Genomic DNA, 27,928 nt, shown 5'->3' on the forward strand with positions numbered 1-27,928 from the left:
AGCATTGACATATCAGACATTTGTCTGAGTGTCTGATTCATGAGTAATCAGCAGATAATAACACTGTGAGAGTCAGGAAGACCCTGTTAAACTGGTGCAAATGAGGAGAATCAGCCTACAGTAGACTGGTCTTTTAAAACAAGTCTCAATTATTCTCTAAAGCTCTAGGAAAAGCGGAAATCAGAAGACTAAATCGGGCTTCCGTTATAGCATAATAAACATGAAAAATCTCCATGTGTTGAAGGAAAAGAAAATGTAGGAAATAAAAAATTGCCAGAAATAAAAGCAGAAATGACTGAAACTTACTTGAGTATATTTAGACATATAAGTAATCTGCATAACTGAAAAACAAAGTGTTCCATTATTTTCAGTGAATGTACTTAAGTGAAAGAGTATGCTAATACTGACTGATTCCAGAATACAGAATCAAATACAGCAGGATGTAGAACCAGACATCATATAAAGTAAAACTCATTTTCCATAATGTCAACACAGTGAAGGAAGAAAAATTAAATCTAAAGAAATCATAACTCTGTGAATTTTCTTACACTGATTTTGACATCAGTGGGAGAAATGTTTACCATGTCCTCTAGCATTTGATTTACAGCATAAGTATTTTTCCAAGAAGGCAGAAAGGATCTTTCCCTGAATTTTTCTATGTCTAAAAAATTAACCAGGAAGAACAGGGTTAATTTATTGATAACAGTTGAACTAAGAAACTTCTTGCTTTTTACTGGCTATTAGTTAATGAATGCCTAATTAACTGTAAAAAATCATTCCCACAGGAATAATTCAGATGAACATTGGTCTCGTGATGAATCTAAATTGGCTAAAGATAAATTTAAAGAATTTAGTCAGGTTTACAAGAAGTTAGTGGAAATTAGAATGGGTGGTGTCCTCCATTCAACAACTGAATGTGAGAAACAACAATTTTTCTGTGGAGAAAGCGACAGAGTATGTTGTAACCAAATCAATCATTATTAGTTTCTTCTGACTAAAATAAAGAGCTTAGTGGTTCTCTGATGAATCCATCTGTAGATTCAACTATTTATCTCTTTTATTTACAGCAGTGCTCAGATTTTTTTTCTGCCTTTGATCTAGCTTCCACCAAATTATTTGGAAAGATTCTTGCACAAAATGCCTGTGAATGTTCGTGTATTCTCTGTGTTCTCAGGTTAAACATGCATCATCCTAATTGAAAAGAATCTTCTTGCTTTCATTGATATACGTGGGGAAGTACACAATTACAATCACATTTTATTACTTTGAGATGTCACTAAAGCTTCTGTTGAGAAAATAAAGTTAAACACATGCTTGCTTTTCTAAGGGGAGTGGGGGGAAGAAAGGAAGAAGGCAAGGCAAAGACGGAAGAGTATAAACCTTTTACTGTTCATTTTTCTGCATCATTACAGGAATAAATTACAGGTGTCCTATTGCTTCCAAAAGCAGTGAACATATATTCCCAGTATAGACCAAAATAGATATGATCAGGCAACATAAAGCTACTATCACATAAGTGACAGTAGTCTGGGTCGATTGTAAACCTACTGGAATTTTATATACAGTAGCACCCTGTGAAGCTACTTACAGTGCTTGGAAGTAGAAGGATAACTAAGTATCAATCTTTCCAAAAAAACAAAAGACAATTTTTGTGGAGGTGATTTGTTTTCTATTTTTCAGATGCAGAATTTAAAAACTGATATTGATAGAAGATGTATCTTTTAAAGACAGTTTTGTAGGTATTCTTACTTCAAAGATAGATTAATTAAGTAATCAAAAAGATGAAAATACTCACTCAATTTCTCAATCTTTTAAAGAAAGCCTGGATTTTACAAATTTAAAGTCAGCTTCTGAGCGTTTGAGTATTATCAGTGATTTTGATCTTCTCTTCACTCCGTGTACCCTTCATTTAAGCAAGTAGGAATGTATGTAGTTATTATATAATTACAGTCCAGGAAAATGTTTTAAAAGAATATCATATATTCACAGTAAACAAACTCTGAGAACTGTAGCTGAATAAAGGCAGACAAATGTATTTAATAGTCAGTTCCTGCCTGGGGAAAAGAAACATGAAGCAATGTGCAATGCAGGAGGTCAGAGGAAAAGAACAGAGTGATTTTTTTCTTGGAACATTGAGATGAAGTGTTACATCGTATTACTAAGCAAAACATCACTTTCATTAGACCACTCAAGTTTCTTATGTGCAATGAGACAGATGTTACATGCTTTAGAAAATGCTAGTAAGGCTCACATTACTGATGAAAGATGAAAAATAAGTTTGAATAAACAACATTGTTTTCTGCTCTGCACATACATCATGGAAGAAATGTGTCTTCTTTGCAGACAATTAGATGGTTGTATCAACTGACTAAATATTGAAGGAAAGGAGAGAGGGAAGTGCCTCAAACCATTCATGGAAGTGTATGATACAGGCATCAGTGAAGCTTAGGTTTGTCGTGGGATTTTGGAAAGCCTCTAAGGCTAAAGATCCATGGAGGTGTTCTGTCATGTTTCCTTCTGAACCAGGTGCCTCTTCTCTTAGCCTTTGTGGTATTGAACATTAAGTGTCCAAACTCGTCCTATGCTCTTGATGGTAAAAATCAAGAGCTTCCACAAAACCACAGTTCCTTAGACCTCAGTCACTTTCCTCTGCATTTCTAAAATTTCTCTCTTGAAGTGAGGATAAAATTTTGAAAGGTCCCAAAACAGTTTCATATATATGATAGCCATATGCATTATAAAATAGCTCATCATGTCCAGACCTAAAGATAAAATCATTGCCTTTAAGCCAAGTAATCTTTAACTCTTCTCTCAAAAAGCAAGAAATGCTTCTTTTTTTATTAAGCCTTCTTTACTGAATTATGTTACATTATTTTTAGTACAATATTGTAATTGAAAAATCTGCTGCAACACTACCTGTTTAACTTCCTAAAATTAGAATGGATAAATTTATCTCTAGACCAAAAATAGTCCATAACCCAGAATCCTAGCAATAACACACAGAGAAGTAAGAGAACTCTGAAAAATATAAAAAATTTTGGTGGAGTTGAACAAGATTTTTTCCTTCATGCATTGATTAACTCAATACAGTAACAACATCTATTGGTTTTAAGAGAGCTTTTAACATTGCAGTTTCCTATCTGCTTTATGTGGACTGCAATTTTTAATAAAACTGCAAGCTTATGCCCAAATCCATGTTTCAATCTTTCCTTCCCTGTGCTGTTTAACACAAAGTCTAAATTGACTGCCACCTTTATTTTTAGAAATTACTATAAGTGAATTCTTTAGCTGTTGGCAGTTGAGAGGATCTCTACCATATGAGCTCCCACGCCAGAAAAGTATCAAAAATAGTTGAGACACATGTTCTAGCTGAGATATTTAAACTGAGAAGCACCTGACTCCACAATGCTATGTAACATATAACTTGCAATATTTAAATTTTGTCTCAAAGTATTTTGCAGAACCTGCCTTCAGCTGAAGGGTGTTTGCTTAACTTCATTCCTTGGTAAGGTAACACTGCACAGTCATGGCTTTGAATTATGGTGCATTTATAAAAGTCAAACATTAGAAAAGAAAATTTCTCCTCCCTGTGATCATAACATAAATTTAAAAGCAGAGCCAAATTTTACGGGCTTGAAAAGGATGTGGCTATTAATTTAATACAATGATTTTGTAGAAATGTCAAACATACCATGCAGTCTACATGACTGCAGCCCTGCCAGTCCTCTCCACCGCCAAACAGGTTATCTCATCGCGTTATTTTTGATCTACTAACATATTTCAGACCAGAAGGCACAAATATACACTACACTGAACAGAGTCAGAAGAAATAAATGTGATGCCATATAATAGAATCTATCCTAGAACCATAACGTTAGAGGAAATGTTTAGAAAAAGTTGTCAGTCAGCATATCGGGGATGTACAGTGCAACACAGTAAAATAAATAAAAAGGTATATAACCATGCATAGAGAAACAAACAGAAAAATCCTCATTGATGGTCAAAAGGAGAATTTCAGAAGTCAAATACTGACTTCCGACATTTGACATCTAAAACAACATTTTGCTTTTAAAGTGGTCATCTGGACTCAGTCCATAGCTCCACTGATTTAAATCTGTATGTGTTGTTTTGCAAACACTGAAGAAAACCTAGCCCCTCCCTAAAGATTAGAAACTCTCTTTAAAACATTAAGTAAACACATGAAAAGTGCAGAAGTTGAAGATCCATCCATAATCTAGTTGAACTGCAGGCAAAATTAATTTGACTCTAACATCACCACTTTATTCTTTGTCTTTATTTTATATGTACTTATAAATGTCAAAACACAATAGAGCTCCTACTGGAGCGAGACGAAAATTGAAGGGCTCAACAGCTACTGAACAAGGCACTTTCTCAAGACTAATGCAAGGTAACATCCCCCCTCACTCTTTGTTCAGTCTGTCGAAAAGTTGGATCAAGGAGCATTTGCTGGCCAGAGAATTGAAGCTACACAGATAGGAAGAGATGGTAAAGGAGGACCTGGAAACTTTGTGCTAGTAAAATTAGGCCACCAGCAAGTTACTACCCTTCTTGCCCAGAACAAGAATGACACAGGAGCTGTGACTCAGATATGTGTCCAAATTTTTATGCCTCTAGGGCATCTCATGAAATAATGCAGTTAAACTATTGCACTTTCTGTGCCTAATAAAGGCAATACAATCCTAGAATCAATTATTGGGAGAAAGTATGTAAAAGTTCAGGCTATTTTAAAATACATGGAAGATTCCTAAGGGCTATAATTGATGAGGAATTTGCCATTTTATTTCTTCTCAAGTAAAAGAACAAAATGGCATACAATTCACTGGAAATCTACTGAGTTTCTTGAAACTGAAAAGATTTACATCTGTTGTGAACTTATTCTAAAGACTTTTGATGAATTTGATTGTCAAGAGCAGTGATCTTGAAAAGCAACTAGAGGAAGTACTTTCTATACACAGATTGTCAAGTTGAGAAGCTCAATAACAACACAAAAGAGAAGAGGGAAACTTGCCAAAAGAGCTGGACTGTTGGATAAAGCTATTGTTGAATAGAATCAAGTGAGTATCCAGAAAGGAGTAAAGGTTGCATTTGAAAAAGTACAGAATATTAACATGGACATAATTAAAATCTAAGAAATTATCATGGTAGACTGAAGATTGAGATTTTTATGTTCTCTGGTTTATTTTTAAACTTTTTTTTTTAATACACATTCCTAGTGAAGTACCTTATTTGGTAAGTTAACATTTTTCTTATAAAATATTTTGTGTGGGAATACATTTGCCATGATTAAGTATACTAAAGTCAATATGTAAATTATGTCTGTTACTTGTTCAGGATAATATTCCCTGGATCTTGCAACATCTGAAATAAACCAACATAGCTGGCTTTATATAAGAATGGCTTGGCTGTTATACACAACTGATTGGAAGATTCCAAATTATTACATGTGGAGATCTCTTCAAACTGATGTTGCACCTTTGTCTATCTCTCCCTAGCTGCAGCTGGTTCACTACATAGATCCTTCTCACATGAAGCAGGCTTATGCCATTGATGCTCTGTGTGGGACTTGCAATTCAGTACAAGCTCAGTTTAAAGTTGCTCATCCAGATTTTGTTTTAAAAAGTCAGTTTTCCCTTCACCTTAGAGTGCTTCACCTTTGCATAATCCCATGATAGCCAAGACTGAGAGAAAATCAGTAACTGAACACTTCTAAAAACCAGTTCAAAGTGTCAGCATTAAATGTGAGCGGCTGTGCTTTAGGACTGTTTTGTTTATCACATTTGTATTTTATTTTAAAGCATCTTTCCAGATGTAACTCTATAACTGTCTTGGGAACTGAAGAAAATAGAATATTACACAAAACAAAATTAATTCAGAATTTGCTTTTTCATTTTGCTTCGTTTTTTTGTTTTTAAATCACCTCCTCTCCTACCTCTGGCCAGAGATTTATCTCTTTTTTTTCAGTGGAAGCAATTCAACCCTTCTTTAAGACTCTAAGTTTAGCTATATACGGATCAATTTAATTACCTGTGATTAACTTCTGAGCTGACACACTAATCCCTTTGGATGTCAACTTCAGAAGGAAAGCAAAACTAACAAACAAAGCAAACCCCACAAAATCTGACCACTGTCTCAATGGTCCATCCTTGAGCATGATATTCTACAGATACCCAGCAGAGTCTTGAATAAGGTATTAGAAACCGGAACATCCTATTTGGAAGACCCCAAAAGTGTCCTTTTTACCCTTTAAAACAAAGTTTAAATTATGGATTAAAATTCTGTTGGAAAGTTAATTGTGGCCAAGGAGATTTATCTACAAATGTTTTAGTGCTTTCCATGAAAAATATTCAATCCCATCCATTGATCCCATCTGAAACAGACAATATCCCTAACCATGCTGGAACTTCTTTGTCCCCCTGCCCTGCCACAATTTCCATCAGTTTGCATACTTCTATAGTTTTAAGTCATATATTAAAAAAACAGAGCTTAGGCATGTAGGTAGAGATAATATATTTTTACAAAAACTAGGATATTAAAAAATGTAATCTGCAGAAAAATAATATTCAGAAAAATTTACTCTCTATATACAGGAGATGCAGGTAACTATAAAATAAATCATACAAAATTCAAGTAAGCTTTTATATGTTGAAGAATGGAAAAATTCTGTTTGTTAGGGACAGGAAAGTCTTTCTTACAATAATAACATTCCCTTAAAGAATTGTAAACTAGACCATGGTTACTTTTGAATTATAAAGCCCAACAGAAATGGAATAGTTTCATGACAGTCCAGCTTAGTTATTGCCTCCATTGACTTTGGGTTAAATCCTTAAGAATTTATTTTATTTTTCAATACATCCCTGAGTTATATACACTCTCTTCCAGGTGATCTGCTTCCCCAAATGACCTGACAGTGACAAAGATGACCTTCTTGAAAAAAGCACCCCTTCATCTAGTAAAAGATACTGTGCTTCCTAACAAACCTTTCCTTGTCCATATCCTTAAACAAAAACAGTGCTGCAACAGTATAAGTTACTAAAATTTACCTATCTAATTAAGAGCCATAATGGATTTCTCAAACCAGTAACTGGCATTGTTGTCCTGTTAAAAGTTATGAACTGAAGCTTTACTGAAACAATAGTAATCAACGCTGTTAATATAGCTGTAGGCTCTTATTATGACTGGATATTTTATTGACAATAATATTGCTGGATTCCTATAACGATAAGGATGAGTCTTTTTGAATGATTGAAACTGTGTGATTTAGGATTTTTCTGCCTATTTCCTAATTAAAAGAAGTAATATGAGTTAAGACTTCTAAATGCTCCCTACATTTTCCCTACAAAAAATGTTTTTGATTTTGTAGTTATTTAGGTTAGCTTTTGGGTTTTTTTTTTCCAAAGACAAAGTATAACAATGCTTATTATTGCCCTCTTTCAGAAAGTCATATAAACTAGCTAATGAAAATATAAGGTTGTTACTCAATACTTAGTGTCATTCATTGTTTCAATGAGTTATTCTAGTACACTAGATATGTATCAACTTAAAAACAGATTTTTTGATAGTAGGTTTTATTGACAGAGCTAGCTACACTTCATGGAATTAAAAAGAATGTATTTATTCTAGCGATCAGAAGAATTAAGAGATTTAAAGCATTTTTTTAAATTCTCTAAAATTCTTCCCAATCACGTAGTGGGTTCCAATGGTCTTACACTAACCACTAATATATTAGAGAAATCAGAACTGTGATTTATTTAGAAAACCCACATTTCATATCATAAATTTTTAAGGTAGTGCAATGAAATTAACTACCTCTATATGTCAACAAAATAAAAAATGGAGAGGTCCATCAGGTTTTTATTCACATCAGAAATTAATTTCTACTAGCATTTTACAGAAGTAATAAATTGCCTTAAGGAAAAGAAAGAACAAAGCTTAGATAAAAGAAAAGCATACATATGGAAACAAATTATGCAGAAAGTTGACGTAATTGAATATTAATTCTCTCTTTTGGTTTCATCATGGAGTTTTTTTAAAGGAAAAAGTTACTTTACTTATTTTTATTTCTTTTTATTTTTTTTTAATTTTGCTGCAAATTAGTTTTATCAATGAAGTCTGTTATCAGATAACAAATTCTGCATGTTTTCTTGTTTTTTTTAGTTTTTTTTGGTTTTGAAAGTCTACATCAGGCATAGCTTTTAATTCATGCATTAGCTCATTCTGAACTATGAGAGAATATTCTGTAATAGGAGAGCCCTAGCAGAAGGCAAGAGTCCAAAAGTAACAGAGTCAATTGCCCAGAGAATCTGTGCAAGCTCTATCCCTGGAGATTTTTAAAGACTCATGTGGATAAAGCCCTGAGCAACCTGGCCTGATCTCAGAGCTGGCCTTGCTTTAAACTTGAGACCTCCAAAGGTCTCCTCCAACCTGAATTATCCTACAAAAGAAATATGAAAAATCAAAAGTATAACTTGGCTCAGCCAGCTTCAGCTCATGTCTAAATCTTTGTGTCAACAAAACCATGTAAATTTGAAAAAAATAATTTATTGTGGAATTTATTGTGGTCAAAAAGCACTTCAATATTATTCTACTAACAGTTGTAGCATGGGAAATCCACACCATGCTATTTAACCATATTCTCATGACAAAAATATAAAGATGGATTGTGTAGAGCAATAATACAACAAACCACCTCTTCTTTCACTATCCTTCTATAAGCAACTCTTGCTCATGTTTTTAAAATGTGATATATTCCACTTAAAATTAGTATATTTGGGAATGTTTCTATATAGTTAGCATCATTACATTATCTTGCTTCTGAAAAGTTTCTCAAAGAGTATGCCAATAGTTTACGTATGCATCAAGTTGCTTTTTAATACCATTGTGACTCATGTTGAGAAGATTTATAAAAAGAATAAAAAGAAGTATGGCCAGGAGGTCAAGGGAAGTGATTTGCCCCCTCTACTCAGCTCTTATAAGACACCACCTGGAGTACTGTGTCCAGCTCTGGGGTCCCCAGCACAAGAAAGACATGGACCTGTTAGAGCAGGTCCAGAAGAGGGCCACCAGAATAGTCAGAGAGCTCAAACGCCTCTCCTCTGAAGAAAAGCTGAGACAGTTGGGGTTGTTCAGCCTGGAGAAGAGAAGGCTCCAGGGAGACTTTATTGAGGTCTTTAATACATAAAGGGGGCTTATAAGAAAGGTGGAGAGAGACTTTTCACCGGGGCCTGCAGTGACAGGACAAGGGGCAATGGTTTTAAACTAAAAGAGGGTAGGTTTAGATTATCTGAAGATTACTTTAGATAAAGAAGAATCTTTTTACAATGAGGGTGGTGAGATACTGGAACAGCTTGCCCAGAGAAGCAAGGGGGCTTGGACTAGCTAATCTTTAAAGGTCACTTCCAATCCAAACCATTCTATAATTCTATTATTCTAATTAAAACTAATATTTTTATTTCAATGAAAAAGCTGTGCATATATATAAAACATATAAGCAGTAGCATATATGGATATATAACTCCATTTTAAAAGCTGTACAGTTTTGTACCAACAAACTACCTCATATTTTGGTATTCTATTTTTCCTTATCTAAAAATAGGTATAATCACAGTTGCAATCTTTCAAAATATTGAAAGATGTTTTCAACATTCATTGGGTTGAAAATGGGAATGCACTGAACAGAGAACAATGTGTCAATGTAAAATCTCTAAAACGTATCAGAAAAAAAAATCCTCAGGGTCAGAATGTGGACCTCTTGCTCAGGTTAAGTAACCAACTCTACACAAACCTACCGAAGTTAAGTTATATTTTAAAAATTATCTAATCTTAATAAAGAGATCAGACTTATGGCACTAAAAAAAGACCTAAGGAAGAAGGTTAATGATAATTAAATAGGTCTGCATCTATGAAAATAACAAGCCAAATAAGAAAGATGTGCAAAAAAAATTGTAACGGATAATCGTCTCTGAAAAAAAACACTAAAAGGTCACCAATTATTGAAAAAATATTTATATCTTTGTGAACTCTTTTTCTTAGAATATTTGCTGTTTGCATATTTTATCTTTTTGTCTTAAATCTTGCTCTGTGAATTTTCATTACTTGTGAATTCAGGTTCAGGACTGAGAGCTACACAGTATGCATAATTTATCAATAGGTATAAGGCAACTGTTTTCCTATGTATTTTGAAGGGAAGATGAATCTTAAAGTGAAACTAACCATCACAAGTACAAAATGTACAAAATAAAAAATATAACACTACACAAGAACCTGTCATATCACTGTTTCAGTAAAGTTCTAAAATTACAAACTTTACTTCAGATTTAACAGTACCTAAATCCATTTTTACCTCACTCAAATGGAAGTTCTCTTATCAATTCCATATTCATTTATTTTTCATATACACAGGCAACTTCGATCATTTATATTTAAGTTATTATGCTCCTGTAAGTCAAAACAGAGACTTGTTCAGCAGGCATTACAATTTCCGCCCCCCCCCAAAACGAACAAAATACACAGCCCTGTATTACTTATACCAAAACTAACTACAATAAAAAAGAAATCCAAAACCCATAATAATCCACAAACACACATTAAAGCCCAGCAAGAAAGAAATATGTCTTCAAGGAGGGTAAAAAGCAGGAAGTTCACCTTTATTTTGACTGAAGTAAATGGAAACAGAAATAACTCTCACTTGTGACTTATCATTGAGGATTCATCACAGCAGCGAAGACTGTGAATAAAGCATACATAACACATTCTTCTGCTCTCTAGAGTGTGATGGAACTTGATGCCTGACCTTTCCCATAAGAGGGAGACAAGATTTAAAGCCTTCATACTAAATTTGGCCTAGAAATTAAGACCAGGCAAATAGGAGAGAAAACGAAGAGCTATGTTCAAAGAACATATTAGTGAAATCAACCTAATAAAACATAAATTAAATTAAATTATTTTTAGTAATTGCAATTAGAAAAAAAAAGGAACTGCAAAGTTTTCAGAGTGTAACAAAGCAGCTTTGATGTAAGCAAACAATTAGAGAATCAAATACTTTTAAAATTACATGGCACAGAGTGTCACAGTAATTAACTTCCAAGAGTTCCTATATATTACTAACAGTTGCAACTGTCTATGTCAGAAAACTAGATTCCTGTGATTTTCAGTTTAAATAAAACTAAAGTTCTGCTTGACAAAATTCAGAACTTGGACATAAAATCTTCAACAGCAATGTATTTGAGAAGGATGGTTGTTTCACCATCTACAGATAAGTAGGAAATTATGTGCATGACACAGAGGCCTCTCTCTCTCTGTCAATCACAATTGTCAGTATCTTGAAGTTGATGAATACATCTTGGCACAGAAAACCAGCTTTGAAGCCCTTTCTTGAGTTTCTCAGCCCAGGAACATCTTAAAATTTGCTGTTCAGTGATGGGCAACTACCATAGGTTGTTACTTCATGCACTTTGTGTATCTATACTGAAGGAAATAAATGGGAAAAAGTCTTAAAGTACCATGGAACATGCATTTCTTCCTTATCTAGCTTTTAGTGAAAGACGGAGTCATACAGAACAACTACAACCAACCAATCAAGGAAACAACAACAACAACAAAAAATCAAGCCTCTTCTCTCCCCAAACTTATTAATTCTGGAGACTTAGCACAGTACTTCAGTATTTTCTTTGGATCTCATGGTTAGATGTACCAGAAAGGAAAATTTTAGATGTTTCAAACACACAATACATTGATAGTGAGAAAGTGAATGGTCTTGTTCAAGCACAGTTTGAAATGAATGACTGATCTCCCCACTGAAAACAACAGCATTTGTAGATACGAGCTACAGTGAATCCTGAGTGCAGCACCTGCTCTAGATTTGGTATCAACAGCAGCATTTTAACGTAATTGTCTTCAACAAATGCATACAAAACGTGCTAGTTTTGTATGTGTATAAGAACAGCATGACCTACTTTGAAATCCAGGTTTGTGACACGTGCATTACTTAACAGTGACAAAGTGAAACAAAGTAAAGAGAGAATAAAGCAGTCCACCTGGTTAAATATTAATAAAATTTCAATTCTCTTAAGTTTGCCCTGAATTACAAATGACATTGCACTAGTCAGATGACACCAAGGACAGCTGCTTTCTAGTAGAATCTTATTGTGGAGGAGAACTAACAGCTTCTCTAGGGCATTACCTCCTAAAAATTATCCTCTGCTTTTTATAGCAGGTTAAGGGGTTTTTTTCTTCTTTTTTTTTGGGGGGGGGAGGGGCAATTACCTCTTGCATTTTGATGTACTGTTGTAGTAAACTCTTACACTGATAAACTGTTAAATGACACCCTGTCCAGACTATTTTTTGTTAAATCATCTTATTATTTTTATGCCATTGCACAGACCTCTGACAATTTAACAAGAAACTGTAAAAAAAAAAAGTTCATATGCTAGTAACAGCTGGCAGTTATTTCAAGGAAATCAATGAAACTTATTAATAGACTGAAATATGTTTACCATGGCTTTGTTTTCTTTGTAAATTTGAGAAAAAGAAATAATAGGTGTTTTCCTCATCTCAAATCTTATATATGAATTATTTTAAGTGTTTTTTAAGAAGTACATTTCAAATATATATATAAAAATTGTTACAATTAAAATACATAAGCCATCCTATTCTATCATACCTAGTAACAAGAAGCAACGAAAACTCTTTAGTTTTGTTAAAATTATCCTTTTCAGCTCTAATGCTGAATTTCCTGGGTTTGTAAATAATTTTTTCACCCTCTGACAACTGTTCTATGCAATGTTGCATTTTAAGGCATAATACAGCAACTTAGCAATGGACTGTCAATGTCATTATTCTCAAGACTTCTGTTTTGAACTTAACAAACACTATTTCTTCTATGTAATATAACACATAACCACAAAAGTTTAAGTCAAGTACTTCTAAGAAATGCATTGTTTTAATTGCTGTGAACTCATCAAGACACTAGACTTTTTTTTTTTTTTTTTTTATTTAAAGGTCCTCAAAAGTTTTCTGGTGCCCACATTTTGACCCATGAGGATTTTGCATACAGGTCCTATACAAGGGTTGGAGAAGTGTATTTATACCAGTTTGAAGTACTCCGAAGGAAAGACAGTAGGTAATGATGTTAAATGATAGTATGAAAAAAAATCTCAGTGCAAAGCTATGAAGCAACTAAATTTAAATAAGTTAAACATTCTATGTTTGAAGGCATTAAGTGATGGGCAACATTTTGGCTGAAGTGTTTCACAATTTCTTCCTCCTTTTTGATATGACTTTTCCCAATAAAGATACATTTTCTGACAAACATGGTTTGCTATGATTTCTTCCCTGACTTTTTCTCTGTTTTAAGCTTCCTACTTCGTCCATTAATGGTTGTGTTTTGCTAAAATTTCACAGCAAGTAATATACTATAAAATGAATGCATGCATATCTGTAAAATTATACCAGCTTGCAATTCTGCTGAATAATTATTTTTAAAAAATGTTAATTATCCAAGTAGGATGTTCTATTACTGACCCTTATTCAGTTCCCTAGAAAAATACAAAACTTGAAATTTGATTTTCTCTCAAATTATAAAAATATAAGTTATATTTAAAACATCACCAATGGCAAAAATAAACCTGTGATACAAAAAAAAAGTTATTTTGTTGCAAAGTGCTTAAAGGGGCCTGGGCAGTCAGAAGGATGAAGGCAGGCGTTCGCTGGCCTCCAAGAGGCCCCTTGTGAAATCACAAGGCGTGCAGTAGTCACTCCTAGAAAAGGCAGGTGGACTCCTTGCCATACTTGGCTCAGCCTGATGATTAGAAAGGGCTCAGAGTTTGACAGTATTGCTCCATGTTTTCCATCCTCCTTTGCTGCACTGCAAACACAGCATCACTATAGGCTCCATGATCCCTAGGAAGGAATTGAGCCTTCCCTCATAGCATAGACATCTATGCATGCATATATATAGATTTTGCATTGTTCCTTGCCCATCTCTCTTTTGCCTTCAGGATTCACTCTGGGTTATATGGCCAGGGTCGTTCGGCAGAAAATTTGGAGTTTCAGACAAGCCAACCTTGTAATTTAAAAAAAAAAGTATTAACAACAGCTTTACTTCAGTCTGTTCTCTTCTTACCTGGACAACCCATGTATGTTGCTGCTTTTCTTGAAAGTTGTTGACTCTACGGCCTGCTCTTTAATTTTTAATAACCCAAGTCACTGTCTTTGTTCTACCTACTATGACAAACATCATTAAAAAAAGTCATAGTAAATTTATATAAAAGTGCCTAGTATTAGCCAATTACTTTTCCCATAAGAAAATACTATGTTTCTTGTATTATCCAGGATATTAACTATGGTTAAAAGTGACATGACAAGGGAATGATAAAAGACACAGTACACACACTCATTTCTCCATGTAGCTTGACACATGCCTCACTTACTGGCTTATGTTTCAATACAGTTTAAATACATCTGTAATTTCCAAGAAATAAATAATCTTACAGTGAAAGAAACTGAGCATCCTGAACACCTTGTACCAAGTAATTTTAACTACCGCTGCTTCCAGGTAGGTCAAATTTTAGAACCTGACATGACAATAGCTCAAGGTGTTTCCTTGGTATGTTACAGCTCCACATTAGAGCAATTCAGAGCTATCGTCCTAAACATGCCACGATTTCCACTGGGAGGTGAGGCAACCCACGATAAGAGAGATGTTTACGGAAGTTCTAATCTGGAAAAATCGAGGGTCAGGGACTACAGCATGTACATATAGTCTCTAAAAGGTTTGCCTAAATTCCTTTTAAAAAATTGTTTAAAGAACAGTTTAACATCTTTGTTGGCAATTTGGTGCAATTGAGTGCACCCTCAGCAAGTTTGCTGACAACACCAAGCTGTGTGGTGTGGTCAACACACTGGCGGAAAAGGATGTCATCCAGAGGGAACTTGACAGGCTTGAGAGGTGGGTCCATGCAAATGTCATGAGGTACAACAAGGCCAAGTGTAAGGTCCTGGACATGGATCTGAGCAATCCCAAGCACAAATACAGGCTAGGCAGAGAATGGACTGTGAGCAGCCCTGAGGAGAAGGACTTTGGGGTATTGGCTGATGAGAAGCTCAACATGAGCCAGCAATGTGTACTTGCAGCCCAGAAGGCCAATCATATCCTGGGATGCATCCAATGAAACATTGCCAGCAGGTCAAGGGAGGTGATTCTCCCCCTCTGCTCTGCTCTGTGAGAACTCACATAGACTACTGTGTTCAGCTCTGGGTCATGGACCTGTTGCAGTAAGTCCAGAGGAGGGCCACAAAGATAATCAGAGGGCTTGAGCAACTCTCCGTATGAAGACAGGCTGAGAGGGTTGGGGTTGTTCATCCTGGACAAGAGAAGGCTCTGGGGAGACCTCATTGCAGCCTTCCAGTACCTGAAGGGGGCCTACAAGGAAGCTGGGGAGGGACTTTTTACGAGAGCATGTAGTGATAGGAAAAGGGGAGTTTTAAAGTGGAGGATAGATTTAGATTAGTATAAGGAAGAAATTCTTCACTAGGAGGGTGGTGAGGCACTGGAACAGGTTGCCCAGAGAAGCTGTGGATGCCTCATCCCTGGAAGTGTTCAGGGCCAGGTTGGATGGGGCTCTGAGAAACCTGGTCTAGTGGCAGATGTCCCGGCCCATGGCAGGGGGCTTGGCACTAAGTTCTTCCAACCCAAACTATTCTATGATTCTATGAACAGTCCTGAAGTCACTTAATTCAACTGCACATAGTCCTGAGAATCCTCCTGTAGCTGACGTTGCTTGAACCAGGGGGTTATACTAGATGATCTTAAAATGTCCTTTTCAACCTAAAGGACTCTGTAATTAAAATTGGAATTATCAGTTGGAACTATTTTAATTGGAACTCAAATTGATTTAGAAGTGAATAAAAATTGCCTCTTTTTTGCTAAGGATGAAAAAGAATCATTTGTGGAAGTGGACTACTCCAAATGAATTTGCAGATTGCTTCAACACAATTGTCTTCTTTGCATCTGTACACTTGACTGTTTCCTGAAATGAGTTAAGTGTTCAAAGCTAGGCAATAAAATTACAGAAGCACTCATCTTTCAACTAACATAACTGTCATAATTTACTATTACAGCAGTCTGATAATTCTCCTTATGACTACAAAAAAATTTTTGAAAAAGAGCTAAAAAGATAAATGTTAAAGCAGTGATTGATGTTGTGCATTTTGCATTTGAAATAAAGACCATAACAGCAAAAACAAGTCTGAGCAAGAATGGCTGAAGGTTTCAGTACTGAAATCTAAAGGACAACCTTCTCTTTAGATGTTAAGTTGCTTCCCGTATATCTGTGTATGCAGCACTAATAGTGCTTTCTCCCTCCATCTTTCTGAAATAAGACGTTGGTATTTTAATCTAGGACAGATTTCATCAATTTTAATTTCCTTTAAGTGTAGCAACAAAACATATTCTTATGGGCAAAGCTTATTATCACAGCTCTTATTTCTATATTTTAATATTTCACAACTGAGTACACTTAAATAAAAAAGACAAATCTATCATCAGATGGCCATTACTTGTCCTTGAGTTTTTTTCTCTCCTTATTCTCTACAGTCATTATTCTACGTAAAATTGATGGCATAATACTCAAATAAATAAATCTTCTGCAACAGCTATTTCTGAGCAAAGATCACTTATTCTTTTACATCTTCTAGGCCATTTGCCAGCAGATGCCAATCAGTGAAACAACTGCTTACCATTTCCCAGGGAAAATAGGGACCATGGAAGCAGAGAGTCATTCTAAACAGATACTAAAACTCAATGACTGAACTATGTAAGAATATCTATTACTGTCCTTTTGGCTTTAGATTTTGTTTTGTCTCCTTTACTATCATTAGTCATTTCTTAATATGTGTTGCATGCTATAAAACATTGACCCTTTGCTACTGCACAGACAGTCTTTTCATATACTGTGGTATTATTCACCATCTCCCAGGACTCTGAAAAGTATCAGTATGGATCCTAGCAACAACAAAAGGTCACATAACTATTTTTAAAATGCCAGCCATCCTGTTCATAAATGCTCACAGGACAAGTAACAGTTACTGCTTTCATAGTGTCTCCAAAATAAGTAATGTGTCACAAAGGATTTATGCTTGTGATGCAATCATTCCTTACTGCCCAAATCCTCTAGCAGCACACAATTGTGTTTCTTTCTTTCTTTATAATATAGCCGCCACACCCCCTATAGTAAACAATCTGCAACATTGGTGTTCATCTGACATATTGAACAGTGTCCTTAGCTTAAAAAAATACAGATCATTGGAGCTAAACCATCCCCATGGCCAAGCATCTGTTTAAGCTCACTAACAAAACTAGTGTTCTTTCCAACAAGAACAATTTTAATTTTTTCTAATTAAAACTATACATTGAAAATTACTCCATAGCAATGCAACACATACAACATTCTATAGCTAAAGAAACATGCAGTATTGCAAAGTAGTATTCTTATAAAGAAATACTTGTTTCCCATATGTAGCTGGCATAAACAAACAACCAAGTTCAAAACCATATACTAAAGGAATCCTCTAATTGCCCAAATATGCAAAATGTTCCTAAATAAGTTAATTGTTAACTCCTACTTTCTTCCAGTATTCCTTGATTCACAAAAACCAAGTCATGTCTTTTCTCCTAACAACAATCAGGTAGGTTTTTTTCCTTCATAAATTAAGAAAGAAGGAAAACTTCATAAATAGCTTTGCCAGAATTGTCTGCAAGACGGGGATATGGATACTTCTGCTGTCTAAATAAGGTGCTCAAGGACACTAATTTCTCTTTTAACATCCTGGTGCCACGTAAAAATAGCAAGCTGTAAAACTTTTCTGTCAGCTATATGAATTCCAGGAAGCCTCACGGTTCTGTCAGATAGATACAAAAGTTCAGGACAGAGAGGGAAAGGGTTAAAGGAGGAGGAGTATTTACATAGTCTTCACAACTCTAGATCATCTAGACCTCCTTCCCAGCAGGCATAAGCAATCATTCATCTCAATTACCCCATTACTATATATTCAAGGGTATTGTTGCTGAAAATTTTCTATCTTTAAAATAAATGTGCAAGCAAGAAAGCAAATAACACCCTCCCCCACTGACACACTATACCAGGTTTATATCTTGTGAAGTAATTAGGTAAAATACAAGAAAGTGGATACACCCAGTTAATTCATTCTTCAACAATGAAGACGAAGTTTTAACATTAAAAATAAAACTTATTCATTTTTACTACACATTAAAATGGAGAGGAACAACCATCTTTAAATTGGAACAAAAAAGGTGCAAAAAGTAAACTAAAACATCTTTTATAGTTAGGATAAAAAGCGGATTATTAGTGTTAATAAAATGAATGTGGAATGAATGAATAGACGAGGACATAAGAAAGTGGCGTGAGAATGAACAACAGGGGTTTCTGTTTATTTCCATCGTGCTTTTAACTGTAAAGGTTTCCTCTCATCTTTCTCTCTCTTCTCTCTCAAAAAGAAAAATGTTTCACAGAGTTTTCCCCATTGAATCCCACAGCCACAACCACAAACAAGGCTGCATATTTATATGCCAATTCAAAATGTGGTTTTTTGAAACAATCCTTGTGTGAAATAAGGTTCACTTAATCAGATCATGATGCAAAAATATTCCCGTCCCTGTAATACAATAAGAAAGGTACATATATCTTTGCTTAGGATTGACTTTCACTATACTTTTGCTTCTTGTCACCAAACAGAGAAACAGAAAAAGATTTTCCTAGTAATAACAGTAGTCTTAATTGTTTCAACTTTAAAAATCTTTACTCATAGAAGTTAATCTTGTGTATCAGATAGACATAGATAGACTCTAATTATTATTTCTGGTTCTGTGTAACCACCCAACAAGCCACAAGCCTCATCAATTAATAATGGAAAACTAACATTCTGTAACAGAGTGAAAACAACAGCTAGAGGTCAGTAATATCAATTGACACAAACTCCTATGGCTTACAAGAAGTATATCTTTTAATTGCTGTAAATGCTTTGCTCCAAGCTCAGTGTACTTGGAGTACTGTATATGCAAGTGTTCTGCCTATAAATTGTACAAGGAAAAAAACAATAGATATATGTCTATTCATTTATTTTTTGAAGCACCTGATTACTATTCACTGCATATCAGATCCAATCGGACATCCATCAACTAATTACCTTTTGACAAGAATCCAAAAAGAAAACACTTAGGCAATTAAAACAGAAGCAGAATGAAAAAAAGAACGGCACAACTGAAGGAAAGACACTAAGAAGAATGGGATGATTTATGTAGTACTATGCACTTCCGACAACAAGACTCACCCAGAAGGGTTATAAAAGAAATAAATAAAAACTACAAATACGCAAATACTGGGTATCAGACTTCTGCTACGCATCAGCACTTAATTGTGTGCAATTTCTCAAGCTTTTTTGCCATGTAAGCTGGATTCTAGCTATAAATATTAAATTATTTCCTGTAAACTAGTCATAATTCAATTATTAGGTACAAATGAGTAACCTAAATTAAAAAATTCTTCCTACCTGACCAGAGTTCTCAGACTGTCTTGAATTCTGTAAATACAGTCCTTACATATAGCACAGGTGAAGAATTTCCATTCCATGGATTTTATTATTTTTTTAAATAAATTGTTGAATTCTCATTATGACATTTGTCATGGGGTGTAAAATCTTGTCTTTGTTGATGTTAAAGCCTACACTGCACAGATCACATGTCCCTTTTCCAGGTAAAAGAAACGTTTTTGAAAAAGAAAAACTGCCTTGTTTGTGCAGAGTTATCCTTTGTACATCTGATATTATTATCTAAAATATACTTATTCTTACATGACAAATAATTCATAAAAATCCACAGCGGGACATAATTTAGAAAAATGTCTGCTTATAGTTCTTAAAGAGTATGGAATTTGTCAAACAGAATAACTACTTGAGATTTTTAGTATATATTTCTAGTCTGTTCCTCAGAATTCTACCAGTTTTAGAACAAAAAAAAATTTCTTGAATAATTTTTACCTACTTAAAACTTCTATTTTGCTCCCACAAAACAAATTAAAATCCAGAAATACTGATGTTGTAATGTCAAACCTCTTTACTTCCTTTTTTCATGTTGATCTTCCATACAAGTACAACAACTAGAACCACACATATTCATTCATAATAGCTAAGGCACAGAAATACTAGACACTAAAAAGAGAAGTAATCTTCTGCTACATGACAAAATACATCTATAGACTTTAATCTCATCATAATCATGTGAAGGATCTTATACATATTATAATAACCCATCATTGGAAAGATTGTACTTCCAGTTAAATTATTCCACCACAAAATAAATTTGCCCTAGAAAAGAAAATTTCTGTTCACAGTAACAGAACTGAACACAGAATATTAACTAACTCATAAGACACAATAATCTATAGAAAAACAGAAAACTACAGACAGTAATAACAACTCTCACCTTTTTTGATACAAGGCAACAACCAGATGGCTATTAGGCAATGTGAGCGTATGAAATGCCATTACACTAATACTGTTTAATTATACTGATCAAGGTGTCATTGTTTACATAATAAAATATTTTTACTTCCCCCCCCTTTTAACATATTTTTTTTTAACAAAAAATCCCTTTCTTTCCTTTTTCTATTCAGCATACTTAGAAAAAAACCACCAGATGGCAATGCAGTGTTCAAGTATTTTATTTAACATACATGTTATAGGGAAAAACATCTGTACAGATCAGCATGAGGCTCTCTTTCCTAACCTACTTCCTCTTTGATTAATATTAAATAATTCATAAGCAAAAACTTTATTCACCACAAATAAACAATCAAATACCACTCACCCTTAAAAGAACAGACTTTAAGAAACTTAAGTTTCTAAGGATTTAAAACCACGTGGCTAAAAAAATAATCTACAATTTAATTCAAATTATGAAGGAGGACAATATCAGGAAAAATCACTGAAAGGAATACATTTAGAAATTCACTACCATAAAGTTCTCAAAATACTATCAAGGACTTCATTGAGCAACAGGGACTCAGTGGACTGCACAAAAAGTAAATCTACATGCTTTTTAGGCATATTGTAAATTTATATGAAGTTTGGCATCATTCTAAAAAACAAGCGTTATTTCCTACGCTTTTGAGTTTTAAGCCAATTCCAGTAAAACAATGAGCGGAATGAATCAAAATATGTAGGCTTTAAGTATTTATTCTTCCTTTGGTGATCAAACAGAGGAATTGTTTCATGAAGCAAGATTCTCTGAGATATTTCAAAAAGACAACAAGTAGTACAGGAGTGAGCTTCTCATTTAGTAGATCATGTCTGATATCCATTACATGCCAAATGAAAGTTCATCTTTGCAGCTACTGTTGCAGGCTCTGAAGCCTCTCCAGAAGTTCATGGGGACTTCACCGAATACCTAAAACACCCAGCTAACAAACTTCATATCTACTCTGAAGTCACTGGTTGGAACAGCAAAGCTTAAGGCAAAGGATCTTTTCTTTCTTGCTTGAGAAGGCCTTACAGCTTGTAGGTGTTGTGCATTCAACTATAATTGACAAGAAAAGTCTAGGTATGCTTGTCTAATTTATTTTTTGCATATGTGGATATAGGAAGAAGTTTCTTGTATAATTTTTTTTTAATTAATGAAATTGTTATTGGAACTGCTCATCCAGCCATTCTTACGAAACAAACATAGTTATTACATGCTCTAAATGCAAAATAAATCTATTCTATATTAAAGAGCAATTTGAAATTGTTCCATTGTATTTCAAAAATTATTTAAAATCTTAACTGGAAAAAGAAGATGTATCTTCTGTCAGAAACAGAATCACACATGCAAGATAAAGTGTTAAACAGGTACATCACACAGCTGTGAGCAAGATAATTTAAAGCATGTTTTCCTGCTAACATAATAAATATTTGATTAATACTTTTCCTTTTATACCCTATATGTAAATGATGAATAGCACATAGTAGTAGAAAGATTCAGGGATTGCCTTTAAGTAATGTCATTTAAGTGCATTGCATGACAGCTTTCATAATCAGAGATTTAATCCAATGCAGCACAACCTAAGCTTTCTTTTGCAATGTTGTTTTAACTTGCTTTTCAATCAATATAAACAAAGAATACCATATTGATCCTAATTGTTTACACATATACCCAATTATTTGATATAACTCCATTCCTGAAAGCCAATAGATGGTCCAAATTGTTATCTATTTTTAGAAATAAAACAAGAATTTGAGCCTACAAATTATTATTGCACATTTTTGGCATGCTGTGAATCCTCACTGACTTTCGGAAGGTGGGTTTTCATGTTCTTGACAGATCAGGTAAGTGGTTGGGAACGTATTTCTACCAGATAGTGAAACTCATACTTTTATTAATCACTACCTTTTTAGCACAGCTGATAAAAAACTTACAAAAGAAGAGAGCTGAAGTACTCTAGCAGGAAAAATCCAACTGACAGTATAGAAAAGACATATTTCAAAGGATAGATCTCTTTTTAACATAAAACACTGAAGTTAAATATATACAGAACACAAGAACTGTTTTTTCCAGTTTGGTACTTCCAAATAAGCTCAACAAAAGTGAATTAGAAGGAATAAGTTACAGTTAGGACAACGATTTAGCATATTAATGCAACAACTTTACTTTTAGTACATTAATCCATAACAGAGAAGGAAGTATATAAAAGCAATACATCTCTAAAAGGTGGATACTACTACTCCATATTTATAACATCTCGTAAGTATAAAAATATGCCAACATCTTTATTTGCTATTCATTTTACTTTAATGTTGATATTTCATGGATGAAGTGAACTCATAAGTACAACTGACTAAACCACGTCCTCGCCATCCTCTGCCTCTGATTAACATGTTCACATAAAACTAAAGTTCCATTTCCTGAGGTGTTGGGTTTTTTTTTTCCTACTTCCAACTATAAGTTGCATTAGTCTTAGGAAAACGTTTCTATTTTCACAGTACAGATAAGTGAATTTTATTTTGCTAAAATGTCTGCTAAAGTAAATAAAGTTTTCTTTGTAGAAACACTTCAGGATTGCAAAACAGGCCTCCTGAGCACCCAAGAAATGAAAAAGCAAAACAAAGCAAACCAAGCTAAACCAAACCAAAAAGCAACAACAATAAAAACAAGCTAAGCAGCATCACACATGTTATTACACTCCACCTACTGTGGAAGTTCAAGTCTAAAGTCCCTAAACAACATAAACAAAGGCAGCAGCATCTGACATTTCAGTAAATGAGAGATTTTTCCTTTGCACATACAGTATGACAAACAGCCCTTGTGGCAATACAGCTAATTGAAACGATATACAGGATAAGCAGATCTCATGCGAGAACATCAAGAACCTCATGTTACTGTAAGGTATGATCCAAAGATTTCCATTACAGTTTTTCTTTTTTATTATAGAATCAGGATGAGAACATATTCTGTACACCTTAAAAAATATTGTATGTTCTTCTCTTTTGCTAGACAGCAATTATATTACTTTCCCAAAGATAAATTAAAATGTATATTTACCACTTTTCCTTGCATTGGTTAATCAGAGGAAGTGCATAAAGGCAAAAATGATGAAACAAAATGCAAAGACAAACCAAGTTCTTATTATTGTCACATTCAAGTAACAGGTATCTGATGAATGGCTATTTTTTTGGTTCCTTAAAAATGGATGTCATTGTAAAAGTCACTTTAAGATTATCAATCATTTTTATACTAAATTTGGATTAAGAGGCCTCAACTTAATTAAACAGAACAACAGCACCCAGGCATATTCCAATGATATCTATGATATCTATCTAGGCTTCAACATCATATTACAAACACATAAACCCATCACCAATTCCTTTGCTCTGCACACAGTCCGTATATTCCAGTTTTCTTGAGTTTAAATAACCCCAAATATATTTTAATCTCAAGTCTCGGTTGAGGGATACCTTACTTTATAGTGGTACTCCTTATTTGCCTTCCCTCCATCTACATTTCCCATCACTAAAATATTGAAGACATAATCAGTCTCATAATGTTGTTACAAAGACAATCCATCGAAAATACAAGATACGATTTAAGCTGTTGCCCAAAATGTATAAAGACCTGTGTCCTCCCTAAGCACCAGTTTACAACTACCAACCAATTCGAGCTGGAAACTTATTTTAAAAAGTATGAAAAGAATCCAAGCCAGACTTCTGGAACAGCACAACAAAAACTACCTAAATCACTGAAATGCCAAAAGGAAAATAACTAGAAACAACAAACCTAATTAACCAATGCCATTAACATGGGATTAAGACTTCCATTAAGGATTTAATGTCCTTTAGTGCCACAGAGCAAGATAGTTTGCAGAAGTAGTATCCTACAAGTTTTTCATCATCCAATGAAAAGTGAAAGAGGGGAAAATTAGAATTTCAGGGTGACAGACAAAAAATGAATGCAAAACCACTTAACTTAGGTTAGTCTCAGCATTGGTGTTCCCTTTATTTGCATATGAAGATAATTCATATATAGTAACATGTTGCCCTCTACTTGGTTTCTGAAAAACTGCCTGTATTTCCTCTGCTGAATTAAACTCTTCAACTATGTATCAGGTAGCCCCTTCAAAAACACATTTTGTTGTTCACTTTTCATGGTTATTAAATTAAATGTGCTTGGTCTATCTGTTGTATTACAAAAATCAGTAGCCTAAACCAAAACTGCATGATCTTCATACCCAAGAGATTCTTCACCACAAAGTATATAGTCAAACAGATAAATCTAGTAGCTCACATTAACAACACTGACTGCAACAAAGTCTTTTAAGTAAGTTAAATATTTCTGGGAATAACTTTCCTTCAGCAGATGAATTGTTACATTGATTTCACATTACATATCTGTTTTTAACATTTTTTATTTTTTTCATCAAGTTCACATGACACAATGTAGTCCAAAAATATATAGACGCTACCAACTTCTTTTGCTGCAGAATTTGAAATCCTCCTAGCTATGTTCCAAACCACCATAACAACATCTTAGCATATATTTGCAGATATTAAGTGCTTCTTTTTAAACCACATCATAACCACAGAGATGAAGATTTACTTACCTGATCCCCTTTTGGTCACAATCTTCAAGCTCTGAGTTAGAGTAGCATACAAGAGAATCAAGTTGGGAATAGGCGCTTTCATCTTCTGTCTTTCTGTGGCTGCTTCCTAGAGTACCAAAAAGAAGAAAGAAACACTGAATTTATACTGGTGGTGAAACAACCTTAAAGTAATTAATCGTAATACTGACATTGTGGAAAAGCTGAATACAGTGTTTGTGAGAAATTTAATGCACAGAAAATGATCTATTGTTCCTGAAAAAATACATAAACTAAAATCACCATAAAACAAACACATGCACACGCTACATTTAACCCTGGTCCTTAAGTTTCAGTTTTGACTACCCATTGAAGATTCATTGTGTCCCTGTTAAAACTTTCTAACAAATCTCCTGAATGAAACAACTTTAATCAATTTATTCTTGAAAAAAGCATGAACTTTTCATTAAACTTGCAAAATAACATCTAGTTCTTTATTTTTATCATATAATCTATTCCCTCACCCCAACAGAAAAAAAGAAAATAATGCCCTTCATGAGTTTTGTTTTTATTTATTAATTCCACAGATTGAGCACAAAATTTACAATGGCATGAACAATTAAGTAAAAACAAATCTGGCCATCTTCTTGGGAACAGCAAAAAGGGAAACATAAGAGTGCACCAGAGGAACCAGCAGACTCCTGTAACTTGCTTTTAGATGATCTGAAATCCCATGAGCACATTCAAACTAACATATTCACTACGCTAAATCAGAAGTGAATGTTATTAGGATGGGAAAGAGGTGGATCACAGGTTGTGGCTCAATCTTCACCTCCAAGATGTGAAAAAAGGTTTTGCATTTCTATTACTCGTGTCCTCTCGGGATTAAGTGGTATGAGCAGCTGGTGAAAGCAGCAACTAAGTATTCTGTCAATTCCCCATATAACTAAGAGGGTGTCATCTAGTCATGATGATTATCAGCTCTGTTCTGGAATTGCTGATAGGACTAACATCCCACATTTCAATGCCTTAAAAGGGAACAGGGAGGACAAATCTTCTTCCATCTATTCAAGCTAGACAGTAGAGTCTATCTATGCTATCTATATTCATTATAGTGTTTTATGCACAAATATTCTTATCTAATAGGAGGGAAAAAAGGGCTGTGATCCATGGTTCTTTAATATTTTAAATAAAGACCCAGATGAAACCAATGTGGTTTTGATATTGACCTCTGTTAATCACAGCACTGTACAGCAACTGAAAAAGTTCTCAAAAGGCACCACATCATAGCACAAGCTTTTATTTCAAAAGAGACTGTGAATCTTTTGCACTTTCATTGACACTCAGGTTACTGAGTACCCAAGACATTTTTTGAAAGCAGTATCTTAACATATCTTCATCTTAGAAGAGAACAGGTTAGAAATAAGAAATACCAGGGGTGTAAAAGAGCATATTATGGGAAGAATTACTTAAACAATGATGAATTAATATAGAATTCATCTTACAGCTTTACATTTCACGGCATATGAGAACTAGGCACAAACTTACTGCATTCATGATTATGACTTTAATAAAGATAAGGGAATGAAAGAATACAGTTTGACAACAGTTTGTGATATCTTATTTTTTATGACAACATTTACACTCATAGAGAAACACAAAATCATTAACATGTTTGCTCATTAATTGGCTGTGAACAAATTTTAGCATTTTAGCATCACAGATGAAGGACTTTACCTACATTCGTGTGCAGCTTGAGAAAAGTTAGGCAAGAAATTGCTTATCAACATAGAATTTAAAAGATGAAATATGGGATTCATGTGAGTTAAAATTAGTGCAATGTTAACATTTTTAGTTAAGTTTAAAATTTAACTAAGTACCATGTCCACTGGCAGCTATAAATAATACAGATCCTTAGAATTTTAGAAGTTAGAAGTGGTTATTTTTCCAGGGGCATAGTGAGTAGATATCACAAAATGTCATGCCACATTTTACTACAGACCTAAGTCAAGCTTTCTGAAATTAAAATCTCATTTCTCAGTCATTGCACTAACTGATGCCACAGGAAATACTGAAGCTGATATCTTCAGTCTCCAGGATACTAGTGAGAGTCAGCTCCTTGCTCTGTGTGAGCCTAATAAATACTGTCCAAAGAACCACAGGATCTTACTATGCAATTATAAATTCACTAAATAGATTCTGACTGTGAAAGCAGAACCAAACACATCTTTTTTGACCATATAGCAAAAGATAATATTGCTGATTACTGTGAAAGCAATGCAAATATATGCATACCTACATTTGCATATATGTATATAGTATATATGCATGTATGTATATATGGATGTATGTATTCGTACATATTTATACATTTTTTTGTAGGGAAAACATGCAGTAGCTATGAAGCTTGAAGTTATCAAAGAAAGCCTCAGTAAATATAAGAATATCAATAAGTTCAGTCAACTAAATCCTTCTTTTGGTCCATGCATATATCACTCATTTAAATTGTCAAGTCAACAGAGAGAACCGCATTTATTACAATGGAATAGCAAGGATTCCATTTTAAACATGTCATGAAACCATGGAAGCCATTCTCATGTACATTTATACTCACAGATTCAGGTCTAGCTTAAAGGCATAAGCAAACTTGGCTGTTGCCTACATTGCTTGGGTTAAATCGCTAGAAAGTAAAGTCTGCTACTGTCTTTGAGATACCAGAAAGCACTTACTGCTAGAGGGGAAAAAAAAAGGGAGGGGTGCCTCCCAGCACCAGCCATTGCCTCCTTGAA

At 34.3% G+C, this 27,928-nt stretch overlaps 1 protein-coding gene across 1 annotated transcript in view; it reads right to left on the reverse strand.

Annotated features, from left to right (window-relative positions):
- IL1RAPL1 (interleukin 1 receptor accessory protein like 1) overlaps positions 1–25,646 on the reverse strand; it is a gene marked incomplete at its 3' end in the record, with an annotated part of 664,549 nt that extends 638,903 nt beyond the window's left edge. The window contains exon 1 of the mRNA XM_082011048.1: positions 25,164–25,646. Coding sequence (XP_081867174.1) covers positions 25,164–25,245 — 82 coding nt within the window. The 5' untranslated portion in view covers positions 25,246–25,646. The remainder of the gene's footprint in view (positions 1–25,163) is intronic.
- Between the last annotated feature and the right edge of the window lie 2,282 nt (positions 25,647–27,928).

Source organism: Phaethon aethereus (assembly GCF_964289735.1).
Source record: "Phaethon aethereus genome assembly, chromosome: 1".
NCBI classification, from domain to species: Eukaryota; Metazoa; Chordata; class Aves; order Phaethontiformes; family Phaethontidae; genus Phaethon; species Phaethon aethereus.